This window comes from Equus quagga, chromosome 4, assembly GCF_021613505.1.
Source record: "Equus quagga isolate Etosha38 chromosome 4, UCLA_HA_Equagga_1.0, whole genome shotgun sequence".
NCBI lineage: Eukaryota > Metazoa > Chordata > Mammalia > Perissodactyla > Equidae > Equus > Equus quagga.
In genome coordinates this window covers 21,840,978-21,855,662 of record NC_060270.1, presented here as the reverse complement: position 1 = coordinate 21,855,662, position 14,685 = coordinate 21,840,978, and the positions used below count along the sequence as shown (strand labels likewise).

The 14,685-nt window shown below is 35.7% G+C and overlaps 1 protein-coding gene across 1 annotated transcript in view; it reads right to left on the bottom strand.

The window, feature by feature from the left end:
• STXBP5L (syntaxin binding protein 5L) overlaps window positions 1-13,710 on the bottom strand; it is a 352,935-nt gene extending 339,225 nt beyond the window's left edge. Inside the window, exon 1 of the mRNA XM_046659436.1 lies at window positions 13,522-13,710. Within this exon, the coding sequence (XP_046515392.1) occupies window positions 13,522-13,710 (189 nt within the window). The remainder of the gene's footprint in view (window positions 1-13,521) is intronic.
• Between the last annotated feature and the right edge of the window lie 975 nt (window positions 13,711-14,685).

The following is a 14,685-nucleotide window of genomic DNA, read 5'->3' as shown; positions in this document are numbered from 1 at the left end:
TACATCTAGGAATCTAGGCTGGGGAAATAATATTAAATATGCTAAAAGCTTAATGCTCACAGATACTCATAACAGCATTATAAAAAGAATGGAAAAACTTGAAACAACTTGAATTTCTAATAATAAAGGAATAATGCACCCACTAGACTGTTATAAAGCCATTAAAATTATATAAATAAAAAATTCATAACAACACAAAAAAAATGTTTATGTTCTACTGTTAAGCAAAAACAACTAGGATGTAAAATTCTATATAAGATCGATAACACATACCAAAATATAACTGAGAGACTGAATATACAATATACAGTGGCCAGATCAGGTATGACAAGGAACTCTGGCCCACAAACTCTGCAGCAACCAGCCCAGAACATTAGGACTTGGTCAGTGGCTGCCAGGTTCCCTAATTTTTGTAGCCCTCTCCCCTACAGCACTTCAAACTAAGAAAGCCTAATATGATTCCCGAACCAATTACATAGGATGCCCCACTTAGAGTTAGCCTGCCTCCAGCTCTGAATAAATAGGCTCTGTTCTCATTTGGGTGGTCATTTTTTTCCACATAATAAAAAATGCTAAAATGAAATGTAGCCAGAAAATCACTAATCACTACCTATATCTGAGTCACTACTTTCAATAACCTGCTGTATTTTCTGTGATGAGCATATCAATATTTATAATGGAAATGTAATTTTTCAATAAAAATATTTGATGGACTACTAGTCAGCAATAAAAAAGGGACAAACTGCTGACATATTCAACAATATAGACAAATCTCAAAAGCATCATGTTGTATGAAAGAAGACAAACACCCACAAATACACACTGTATATTCTATTTATATGAAGTCCAAAAATGCAAAACTAATAACTGACAAAAGTCAGAAATTTGTTGCCTCTGGAAAGGGGTGGGAGTGGGAAAGTGACTGGAAAGGGGCAGGAAGAAATTTTAAGAAAACCTAAGCCATTCTATTATCATATTTTGACCAATGATTACACGGATGTATATAACTGCCAAAACTCATTGAATTGAGTACTTAAAATCTTTGAAGTTTATTATGTGCAAATTATACCTCAAATTCTTCCTTCCCTGCTCTTTCCTATTTTGCTTTCCACTATCAATCCTCAAGTGTTCAGCTCTTAGCACCCTATCCTCTCGATATTCATCTTTTGCTCCAAGATTTTTTTAAAGGTATGCGCATTTTTTTGGCTAGGTAGATTGGCCTGAGCTAACATCTATTGCCAATCTTCCTTCCCCACCCCCGAAAGCCCCAGTACACAGCTGCATATGCTAGTTGTAGGTCATTCAAGTTCTTCTAGTTCTTCCATGTGGGATGCCATCACAGCATGGCCTGATGAGTAGTGTGCAGGTCTGTGCCCAGGATCCGAACCAGCAGACCATGGGCCGCCAAAGTGGAGTGAGCAAACAACCACTCAGCCATGGGGCTGGCCCCCTGCTCAAAGATTTTTAAAACTATAAGTCTCCTCAGAATAAAATACATGGGCATTGTGAAAAATGTTAAAACTTTTCATGGTAAATGTATAATCCTGCTTCGTATGAAGAGAGAAATTAGGTTAGCTAAAGGAAACAAAAAAAGCATGATTTGAGGATAATTCTTTGAGGATTACACTGAGAAGATCAAGATTAAACACTTTTCAGTTCTTTCAAGAAGAAACTGGTAAATAAAAGAGAAACTGTGACTTACAGAGTTATTTTGGTACATTAATAGTCCCAACAAGAGTAGTAGACTTGTCAGGAGAACAAAATTGTGGCAAAAGAAATGTGTCTCAAACACTTTCCAGTTTCTTTCATTTTATAATAAAAGAGCTTTTAGCCAAAACCGTATAAATAGAAATTACAGTAAGCAAAGGACAAAGAGAAAGACAGCAAATACATTATAAAATGATTCAAAAATAGTAGAAATATAAGGTTAAAGGAAGGGGCAAGGGAGCAAAGAATTTAAGCCATTAAAAAAAAACGAATAGGGGCCAGTCCATAAAATAACTAAAAAGCACAGATGGCCAACAGGCATATGAAAAGATGCTCAACATCATTAGCTATCAGGGAAATGCAAATCAAAACTACAATGAGGTATCACCTCACTCCAGTCAGAATGGCTATAATTAATAAGACAGGAAACAACAAATGTTGGAGAGGGTGTGGAGAGAAGGGAACCCTTGTTCACTGCTGGTGGCAGTGCAAACTGGTGCAGCCACTATGGAAAGCACTTTGGAGTATCCTCAGAAAATTAAGGATAGATCTACCATATGATCCAGCTATTCCACTGCTGGGAATTTATCCAAAGAACTTGAAAACACAAAGGCATAAAGATACTTGCACCCCTATGTTCATTGCGGCATTATACACAATAGTCAAGACTTGGAAGCAACCTAGGCGCCCATCAAGGGACGAATGGATAAAGAAGATGTGGTATTTATACACGATGGACTACTACGCAGCCATAAGAAATGACGAAATCCAGCCATTTGTGACAACATGGATGGACCTTGAGGGTATTATGCTGAGTGAAATAAGTCAGAGGGAGAAAGTCAAATACCATATGATCTCACTCATAAGTAGAAGATAAAAACGACAAAAAAAACCCCACATAGCATTGGAGATTGGACTGGTGGTTACCATTGGGGAAGGGGGGAGGGGGGAGGGCAAAAGGGGTGATTAGGGTCACATGTGAGGGGATGCACTATAATTAGTGTTCGGGTGGTGAACATGATGTAATGAATCCAGAATTTGAAATATGATGTACATTCAAAAAAAATAAAAATTAAAAAAAAATAACTAAAAAACAACAGACAGATGAAGGTAATGAGCATCTTTGTGGCAAGCAGAATAATAGCTCCCCAAAGAATCTGTGAATATGTTAGGTTATACAGCAAAAGGGAATTAAAGTTGCAGTGGACCTTGAGATGTCAGCCATGATTAACCTGGATCATTCTGGTGACCCCAATATAATCATAAGGGTCTTTAAATATGGAAAGCGGAAGCAGGAAAGTTATTGGAAGAGAGATGCAATATGAGAAAGATTCAACTGGCCACTGTTGGCTTTGAAGATAGAAGGGAGCCATCAGTCCAGGAATTGTGAGCAGTCTCTAAAAGCTGAAAAACAAAACACTCTCTCCTAGAGCCTCTAGAAAGGAATGCAGCTCTACCAACACCTTGATTTTGGCCCAGTGACATCCATTTCAGACTTCTGACCTCCAGAACCGTAAGATAAGAAGTTTGTGTTGTTTTAAGCCACTAAGTTTTTGGTAATTTAATGCAGCAGAAATAGGAACCTAATTCAATCTTCTAATAGAATCACATATTTTTATTTACCTGAAAGGAGATAAAACACAGTTTACTGAGAATTCAAATGAAATATGTATTCTCATCAAGTAAAGAAAAAATTTCCCAATCAGATACCCTTACTATTTTAAAGGCAAATCTTACCTCTATTCCCCACCTACCCTTTCCTTTCTGGTAGCCTCAATTTCTCTTCTGTGGCTTAACTGTATTCCCCCTACAAAATGATATCAGAATCTACCATCTCTGCTACTTTCCCGCCACTTTTCTCTTATATATCAACTTCTTATACATCTAGTCTTAAAAGTAGTGATTCTATCAATTCTATTCTCTATTATAGTATGACCTTAATTCTATCCATCATCTTACTGAAAATATTTTTACCCTAATCAACTTCCTCTTGGTCTAATTCAGCTGTCTCTTGGCAGTTCTGGTTTGTTTGTTTGTTTTTAATTTCTTTGTTTTATTTCCACCATCCTTGATCTCTCTGGATGTTGAGACACTCTTGAATTTCTCTCTTTCTTTCTAAAGAAAGCTTCAGATTACCTGCCTCTACTCTTGAGTTTTCCTTATACTATTCTGCTCAGATCTCCTAGTCTCCTTTGCTAGCTTTACATTTCCCACCTACTCAGATGCTTACAAGCTATAAGCATTTCCCCCAGACTCAATTTAACTTCTCAATTTATTGTACTACTAATGATTTTCAAACTTTTTTGGTTTGTAGATTTATACACAGGTTTTTAGTCAATTTATAATGAAAAAATTAGACTAAACATTAAGCAATCCAATTAATTTTCTTGACAGTCTAATTTTATTGTGTTAATTTAGGTAAAGTACTGGATTTCTAATGTCACTGAAATGTATAGGTCATTAACAGAGCAGAAAAACAGAAGAAATACAACAGTTTTCTCTAGCTATACCAACCCTTACATTTTAAATGCAGGTATTAAATCTACATCTAAACCTATCATTACAAATGATCAGTTTTATATATAATGAAATGTATATATCATAATAGATGTTGCTTTTATGCTATTTTCAATTCAAGAGATACTTGGTGAACACATATAATCCAATTATAAGGCATTTAACTAAAATTAAAACATTACTGTATTTGTTTTCAAATTCAAATTCATTATATTCATTGTATATCATCATTATATACCATTTTATTCAAAATCATTCTATACACCATTAACATCAAATTTTTTTAAGATTTTCTTTTTCTTTTTTTTCCCCAAAGCCCCCCAGTACATAGTTGTATATTTTTAGTTGTGGTCCTTCTAGTTGTGGCATGTGGGACGCTGCCTCAACATGGCCTAATGAGCGGCGCCATGTCCGTGCCCAGGATCCGAACCCACAAAACCCTGGGCTGCTGAAGCAGAGCATGCAAACTTAACCACTCGGCCACGGGGCGGGCCCCTCAATATCAACTTTTAATTTGGGGCCTCCAATAGAACTAAGAACACCCTCTTCTTTCTAATATCTTACATAAGTCCAGAAAATATCTTAAGTGATTTTGTTGATAAATCAACCAAAAAGCATTATTTCACTCTTTTTATAGTCAGTTGGCTGAGAACAGTTTATGTCCTAATCATTTTTAACGTTGTATAACAAATAAGATATCTTTTGAACAATAAACTTGTCAAAATATCTGTTTGTTGTATTCCTTCAGTGACTGTGAATGCTCCATTTCACCAAGTTAAATGGGTCTATTATGTACTTTGTGGAGGTTCTTATAGTCTATTCTTAACAACTACCCTCACTAAATCCTTTAAATATAATTTCTATTTTTGGCTTTCTAAAACTTAATCACTGATTTTCTACCTGTTTTCATAAATAAATTTTAGCATTACTTAGAAAATTGGAAATTATTCCCCTGTATACTTAATATATATCTTTTTAAATAAAAACACGTGTACTACACATGTTAAAAAAACTAGCCTTTCCAAGGGAAAACAGGATTGAAACAAAAAACAATCCACTAACTGGGAAAAAATATTTACAAGTCAATATATCTGACAAAGGGTTAATCTCCATAATATATAAAGAACTCACACAGCTCAACAACAACAAAAAATCAAACAACCCAATCAAAAAATGGGTAGGGGACATAGAAATTTCTCCAAAGAAGATATACAGATGGCCAATAGACACATGAAAAGATGCTCATCATCACTAATCAGCAGGGAAATGCAAATCAAAACTACACTAGCATATCACCTTACACCCATTACAATGGCAAAAATAACCAAAACAAAAAGTGACAAACGTTGGAGAGGCTGTGGAGAAAAAGGAACCCTCATACACTGTTGGTGGGAATACAAACTGGTGCAGCCACTATGGAAAACAGCCTGAAGATTTCTCAAAAAATTAAAAATAGAAATACCATATGACCCAGCCATCCCACTACTGGGTATCTATCCAAAGAACTTGAAATCAGCAATTCCAAAAGTCCCATGCACCCCTACATTCACTGCAGCATTATTTACAATAGCCAAGACGTGTAAACAACCTAAGTGCCCATCAACTGATGACTGGATAAAGGTATGGTATATATATACAATGGAATACTACTCAGCCATAAAAAAGGATAAAATAGTCCCATTCACAACAACATGGATGGACTTTGAGGGTATTATGTTAAGTGAAATAAGCCAGATAGAGAAAGATGAACTCTATATGACTCCACTCATAGGTGGAAGTTAAACATGTAGACAAAGAGATCTGATTGGTGGTTACTAGGGGAAAGGGGGGGTAGGAGGTGGGCACAAAGGGTGAAGTGGTGCACCTACAACATGACTGACAACAATGTACAACTGAAATTTCACAAGGTTGTAAACTATCATAATCTTAATAAAAAGTAAAAAATAAAGTAAAATGCAGCATGCAACTCACCTGGAAAAAAAATTAGTCATTCAAATATTAAAAAGAATTAAGAAAAGTTATCTTCTTTTTTAAAATTAAAAAAGAAAAGAATTGTTGCTATAACCAAAATCTTTTACAAAGATCATTATTTTGACAATTAAGTAATAACAAAAACTCAATTTTCTCTTATGGGAAAAAACTAAATTCAAAAGCTTAATAGGGCTTCTACTTGAAATCTTTAATGAATATAGTCAAACATTGCTATTAAACTAATATGTAAATAGTTTATAGAGCTATAATGTGGGAAATCAATACAATCATTCTATCATTAAAAGTAAACTATGGAATTTAACCCTATGATTTTTCAAAGGCACATCTTCAAGTGAAGGCAGAAGGGGGTCTACAGACATGCACTAAACTTACAGAAATAGAAATTCGGTTTAATCACTAGTAATAATCCTACAGATAGATAAACTTGGAAATTATGTAAGATTTTAAATTAGTTTATATTGAGACATACACAAAGTATGACAGCAGAGTTTGGGGGTTTTTTGGTAAAGATTGGCACCTGAGCTAACATCAGTTGCCAATCTTCATTTTATTTCTTCTTCTTCTTCTCCCCAAAGCCCCCCAGTACATAGTTGTATGTTCTTGCTGTAGGTTATTCTGGTTGTGCCATGTGGGATGCCACCTCAGCATGGCTTGATGAGCAGTGCCATGTCTGCACCCAGGATCCAAACCAGTGAAATCCTGGGCCACTGAGGCAGAGTGCAAGAACTTAACCAGTTGGCCACAGAGCCAGCCCCACGGTTTGTTTTTAGGAATGTAGGAACTGCCATACTAAATAAGACCAACAACCCGATTTGCTGATAATATACTAATACCAAAGGACCTTTTGTGAGAAAACGTGATTGTTTTCTACAGTAACTTAAAAAATTTATAAACATACTTCCTACAAGTCTATAATTACTTCCTCGAGCCTGCCCCTGCACCCTGCTGCTCTTAGAATAAGCAAAGTAGAGAGCCTAGAGTGCCGAATAATCTGCCTTTGGTTTCTGGTTCTTAAAACATTTTTTATTTTAATTCTTTTTGATTCTTAAATTTGTTAACATCTCAATCTTAACAAGGTAGCTTAATTCTTCTGGTTTGCCTCCATTACTATTCCTAAAGACGCCCATCCTTTACTGTCCATTTTGGTGACAGGACCATGAAGTCATTGTCAGATGCTTTATCCATAATAAGTTATCCTGCTGTGTCAACTGTACTATATTTTATTCTAATGATTTATAAGTATAGAATGAGACAAGTCCACACAGCTCAGGGAATCTTGTATAGTTCTTTTAATGAATGAAAATTGCAGAAATGTGGAACTGTGATCGTGGTCTTATGCCAATCTCAGTTACAGAACCTCCCAAGTAAAATGATGTGAAATTAGAAGAATGCAGAGACAATGGAGAACCTGAAGAAGAGCTAATAGTCAAGGATATCTAGGTACTTAATCTGCTTTCAGCTTTCCAGGTCCTGGAAAGCCCAACTCTCCACAGCCCACACCTCTATTTCTGATTGTACACCTATTTATCTGTGAAGATCTGATATTACATCTGGTATTAGAATCATGATTACAAATCCATTTCCCTGCAGAAGTTACACTAGTTATCTACCTGTTGGCTCTGACACTGTGACCATTTATAAAAACAGCTCATAAATGTTGATGAATAATGAGTTAGCTAATTTAAGGGTTTTTCAAAACTTTAGGGATTATACTATCTGGTTCTGGTAATATATTTATTTTTGTCTATTTTGTTAATTAGGTCTAGAATACCCCGTGTGTTTGTCATTGTCAATCTAATACTTCTGAATTGTTCCCTTAAAAACACCATTTGGAAACAAGAATGTTCCTAATATCTTCCTCAATAAAAACTGAAATAAATTTAATTGAATCTTTCTACAATCTTCTTTCCCACATCTTTTTGAAAATTATAAACCACGTTCCTAAAGTGGTGTCATTCTTTCACTGAATGGCTTCCTTGTCTTTATGCAATATAAAATTTATTTAATAAAAGCCTTTTCCAAGAGGCTGTTCAGAGTAATATCTAGTTTGCTCTTAACACATCACTCTATCAGCTTCCTTGCTCTTCTTTATTCATTCATTCATTAAACAAATATTTGACTGTCTTCTATGTGGCAGGCCCTGTTCTATGAAGTAGTGAAACAGTTGTGAACAAAATAAAGCCCTGCCCTCATGGTGTTGCATTACAATAGGAGAAGCAAACAACAAGCAAAAAACATACAGTTTAGTAACAAGTAGTTGTAAATGTTATCAAGAAAAAGTAATCAGGATAAGGGTAGAGAGTAAAGGGGGTGAGCAGTGGTCAATGAAGATCTCTCTGAGAATTTAACAGTTGAACTAAGAAGGAAATGATGTAAAGAGAACAAGTAATACAATTATTTTGGGGAAAAGTGTTCCATGTAAAGGAAACAGTAAATGTAAAAGCCTGAGGCAGAAATCATGTCTGAGAAATGGTAAGAAAGACAATATAGCTGGTGCAGAGTAGGTAAGAGAAAGAACAATTGAAAATGATGTCTTGTCAGGGGTCAGATCATTTAGAGCTTTATGAGACATAACAGGACTTATGACTTTATTTTTAAGAAAAATGAAAAGCCATTGGGGAGTTTTGAACAGGAATGGCATGATATGATTTAAATTTTAAAAGGATTCTCCTATCTATTATGAGATGAGACTGAGATAAAGCCTGAGGAGGGAAAACACTTAGAAGACTATAGTCTAGGCAACAGATGTGGATGTGAAGAGATGTGGTCAGATTTGGAATGTATTTTGAATGGAGAGTCAACAGAATAGTCTCTTTATCTCCTCAAAGTCTCTATGTTTCTGAGGATTTGATCATGTTGTCTTTTCTAATAAATAAGAAAGATGACTATATCTTTTACCAGCTTGGAGACCTAAGAATACCGCTTAAATTCTCTGACTTCAGAAGTCTTATCAGTAAAATAAAAATATTAACACTTTCCTTGCCTTTCTTACAGGACTGTTATGAAGGTCAAATGGGATATTTTACAGATGAAGCTTTCTAATTTTAATTTAGCCAGCCTGACAGATTAACAAAACTCTCCTTTTTCTTTGTAAAACACAGATTGATACTAATGGTTCATTGAATGCTTGAAATTAGTAAACTCTCTAGCTAGAATACTCAAACTCTCCTGTTCCCAGCTTAATTAGATGTGGGCCAGTTAACTATAGGGATGAATATATAGAGAGAGATTATATATATATATATATGTATATAGATTACACACATACACACACGTATAAACTGTGTCAGATGATACATATATATATCATCTAGAAAGACCGGATACTTAGTTTGCTTCAAAAGCATATAAGTTCTTATTCTACTTTAAATAAACTAAAGCTGAAAATTATACATAATGAATTTGGGATGGTTTATGGAAGAGCGGTCCACACAGAACTCCAATCAGAGAACCAATACTCAAAAAAATCTTGGTTCGTTTATCAATTGCTTAGTAAATGGATGTATATTTATATGTTTTCAGTTAAAATAAAATGTGTAAGATATATATCATTATTAATGACTTTCTGTTGTAATGTCTTTTCAATTAATCAAACAACCATGTATATGCCGCTTCATTCCCAAAGTATATCAAGTGCCTACTACAATGGTTCTCAATACTGACCGTGCATCAGAATCTCCTGTGGGGCTTTTTTTAAAAATGCAAGTTCGTAGGCCCCATCCCTAGAGACTTTGATTCTCTAAGACTGAGGTGGAGCTAGAAATCTCTCTTTTAGACAGAGTTGAGAACCACTGGACCACTATGTAAGTGAGCACTCTAAGAATGATAAGGAAACAAAATACAATTGCCTCCCAAAGAGTTCATAGTATAACAGTGACAGAAAAAAATTTTTTAATCACAATCAAGTGCTAAATTCACACTATAGGTATATGCCAGTTGCTACAGGAAAACAGAGAACAGAAAAAACAACTAAGTCTGCCTGGGGCAGGTAGATGAGGAAGGCGGTGGTCACAGCTGGTTTTATGGAGGTGATGTTTGAACTATGTAGTAAAGGGTAACTGGAAATTCTCCAATTATATTAAAGCTGGAAGAGATATTCTAGTCAGAAGCAATAGACTGAGAAAAGGCAGTGAGATAGGAGAAAATATGATGCTTTCAGGGAATGCAGTATGCTCCGGGGGTTGAGGAAATGAGGATGGAAAGGTAAACAGGAACCCCTTCTGAAGGTTCTATATACAGATCAAGTTAAGCAGTTTGAAGTTTATTATATACAGAGCAGTGGTTTCAAATTGTGTTTCACAGAATTCAAGTTCAGAAAAGGCAGTTAATGTATGTATTTCACAAATATCTGAACATGAGCATTCAAATGCATACATATTACATTTCAAACGGATTGTTGTAAACCAATGTATTAACTTGTTTTTTGCTGACCTTGAACAAAAAGTTCTTCTATCATTTCTGTTTTTGAACTTCTTATAGATGTGTCACTGGCTATAAAGGTTGTAGCTTTCTACTTTTACTTTTTTAAAGCTAACAAATGTCCTACTACTTGCCTATGGATAAAATTATACAACAAAAATCAAATATAAAAACCAAGTTTTTTATTGATTAGCTGTATAATTTATTATTATAGTTTATTTAAAAAGAGTATGCCAATAAAGTATCACATTTATCTGTTTTAATAGATGTTATTTATTGGGATTTCACATAAGACTTTTGTTTGTAGAGCATCACTGCTCTAGGGAAACCAAGATAGAATTTTAAGTAGAGAAATGCATAATTAACATAATTCAGAAATAACCATTATTATAACAAAACAAATCGGAATAGGGTAAAACAAGAGGTGAGAAGATCAGTTAGGAAGTGATTTCAAAAGACCAAGCAAGAAAATATGATGGAATGAACAAGTCCTGGAGATGGTGAAAAGGGAATAAATTTCCGAAATACTAAGGAAATAGAATAGATAGGATCTGATGACTGATCAGAAAATAGAGAGGAAAATGGTTTTCAAAAGGGCAGATTCTAGATTTATACTTTAATTTTGGGCATGTTGAAAAGGTAAAAGTACCCAGAAGGTGCCAACTGCTTAGTATTCAGAATAGAGTGTTCTTTGCAAATATAATCAGTGAGTCCAAATGAAGTCTCCATTTTAGTAACAGTTCTAATTTTGGAATTTCTTAATCCATTTTTATATATTTTATTATAGTCTAGGTAACCTAAAGTGCAGTCATATAACCACTTTTCTAAAATTAACTATATTCCTATCCAAAGATACCATAGTACTTTGCCCATTTAGTGAGATTTCAATACTATTAGTGTTCAGCTTATATAGCTATCTATCCTCATAATTTCCTCAAAAATTGTTATCTAATATTATTATAACCCACTGGTTATAGTCATTCCACCAAGAACAAGGTGATTTTAAAACTTTAACAAAAATATAAATACACATTTTATTGCTTTTTCCAATTTATACATTGTCTTCTCCTAATTATCTTGTTTGATCTTCCAAATAACCCTCTTAGCTAAGAAAAGCAGAAATACTTATTACCATACTACAAATAAGAAAATCAAGCCTCAAGGCAGATAAATGGCTTGCACAAGATTATATAGCTGGCAAGTGGCAGAACTTTAAATAAAATACAAATTTTCTGGTTCCTAAGCCAGTGCTCTTCTTACCATGCTGTATGCTTTTGAAATAGTATTTATTTAACTTCTGCCACTTTTGATGACTATCTCTTATCTGAATAAATAGGAAAATGACTATATATCCTATTTTCCTCTCTTGCATTCACCTCAACAGCCGAACGCATTCTGTTTCAGAAGCCTATCCTTTCTTTACCAGTTTTACCTCTACTAAAACTCTCCTGCAGCACTACCACATTCACGAACTGAGAGAATTTGGAATTTTTTTCTGAATCTTGGAATGGAAAAATTAATATGTCAAAGATTAGAGAATCAGGGCATAATTCCCCTGCCTAGCAGTTCAAATTTGGCCTCCAGGACCTTTTACATATTTGTCTCCTGACCACTGTTAAGCCCCTCCCTAAGGTGACGAAATATCTATTATTTCAAATTTAGGACAAAATTGTATTGTACACAAACCTCCCAGAGTAGGTTAGAATTAATCTGTTTATCTAATTCTAAATAAACTATTTTTTATGTAAACTAATTTATAATATTTTAATGATTATAGATTTAATGTTTTTATAATGACCCTACTGGGAATGGAGATTAAGGCATAATTGAAACATCTCATTATACATAATTTGTTTACTACAAAAATAATAATTTCAAAAAAATTTTTGAAGTACCAACAAATTTAATACTTAATTTCTGTTATTTTAAAAATGTACTATTTCTTATTTATTCAAACACATTTATAAAACCCTAATTATCTGTATCATATGAATGTATCATATGAACTACATATGAGTGAATCATGTGTAGATTTTATTGCACATGGCAGGTCTAAAGTACATTTCGAGGCTATGCTAAAAAAAAGACAATAAAAATTGTAAACCACTTTACATCAGAAAATGTAACAATATTTCTAGATATTAACATAATATTTATTTTGTAAACCCTCATCTCTCACACCAGAAACTCTTTTGCTTACTCATTAAAAGCTCAACATTAAAGTACAATTACCTAAAAGGTTTCCTCACTAAACCTGAACACAGGCTATTTTTGAGTTCTGACAAGTATTACAAGTTCTTACAAGTATTAAGCCCATGACATTTGTTTGTTTCTTTATTTAAGAGTTTAAGAATCTGGTGGTGTTTTTATTCAGAATCTTAAACAACGAATTTAAAACAATGCCGTTAGATCTTTTTAAATGGATAGATTCATCTAGCTATTATCTACTTAATTCTAGCAACATCTTAATAGCTTTAATTATTTTATACTGAACAGTGAAATAAAAAACAATTAGCTTCTCTGAATGACAACACGAGATTAATAATTACAGTTTCTTCCTTCAGTTTACTACTTATACATGAATATTACATTAAAATTTTGTCACTGTTGGGCCTTAACATTATCTTGCAAATTCTACTTTTTCTGTTTGCCTATTTCCCCCTTAACTAAAATTGCCATTGCTTTGAAATTGATGCTGAAGTTGATGCCTATAATGTCTTTATTAATTCAAACTGACCTATCCACAGAGTTCCCTGCACCAGACTCTGATTCTGGCATCTCAACAATTTCCAGTCCCTGGTGGGTTTTTTTTTGTTGTTTAACCCTTCTTTCCTTACAACAGTAAAACGAAGAAATAATAGGTGTTAAGCCAATTCAAAAACTTACCTTGCAAATCTGGAAATACTCCGAAGTCAGGGTTTCCTGAATCTCCTCTCTGAGAATCCCCGCAGTCCCTCCTGTATGCACGGAACCACTTCCAGCCCCACCACCACTGTTACTGCCACTGCTGCTACCACTGCCGGGGGAGGAGGCAGTTAAGCCATCCAAAACTTTTCGGAAATTAAACTTCTTCATTTTAAAAAACTGTTGAGAAAATCAAAGGAAAAGGTGACTTAACACCTGGAATTATACCTGGGTAAAAGTGTTTAGCTTTTCATTAGTCAAGGCAGTAGCCAGTCCCCATTTTACGAGCATTGGCTATAAATGACTTTAAAAAAAAAAAATGAGCCTTCATTTTGTCAAATTTTAATTCTAAAAAGCATATCCTTCCAAAAAATAAAAATAAAACACAATTCCAAAAGCCATGGTCTTTGCTCCTGGTACATCAAATTTTCAAGGGCTTTTTCCCCAGCTGTAGCTACGCTTTATCAGCACTGGGGTAAAAATAAAAGGCAGTGTCATCATCGTCATTAGCATTATATCATCATTATTATACAATCAAACCAGAGTCCGACAGACCAAGATTCTGTCTCTCTTAAGGGCGGGCTTTCCTTCTAAAGGTTCAGCTCAGAATATTTTATTTTCAGAAAAACGATGTTGGAGCCGGGAGCCGCTATTTACTCCGCCACTACCTTCTGGGCTCTCCCCCCTCATCTTCAATGTTCCTTTTTTCTCAATAGGAAATGAGGGGCCCTTCTTCCATTCCCCACTCCCCAAGAGCCCGGACCCCAAATCATCTCCGGACGACCCACAGCAACAGCCGACGAGAGGGGCGAGCGGCGGCGCCGGCTGCCTCCGCTTCTCCCTCCGCCTCCCGCTTCCCTCCCCGCCCCCCCCCCCCCCCCCCGCCTCCCGCGCCGCTCTGCCCGCAGCCGTCGCCGCGCTCGCCCGCCGTCCGCTCTCCCCGCAGCACAGCGGCCGCTCTTGGGGGACGTGAGGCAGGGGCGGCGACGGCTGCGGCCCGAGTCCCGCCTCAGTCTGCTGGGCGTGCAGAGCCGCAGCTCCCGCCGTCCCTCCCCGGGCCGAACGCCGAGGCGCGGGGCTCTCGCCCGCGGGCGCGCGAACACACAAACACCCTCACACGGACGTTCGCGCGCCCAGCCGGAGCAC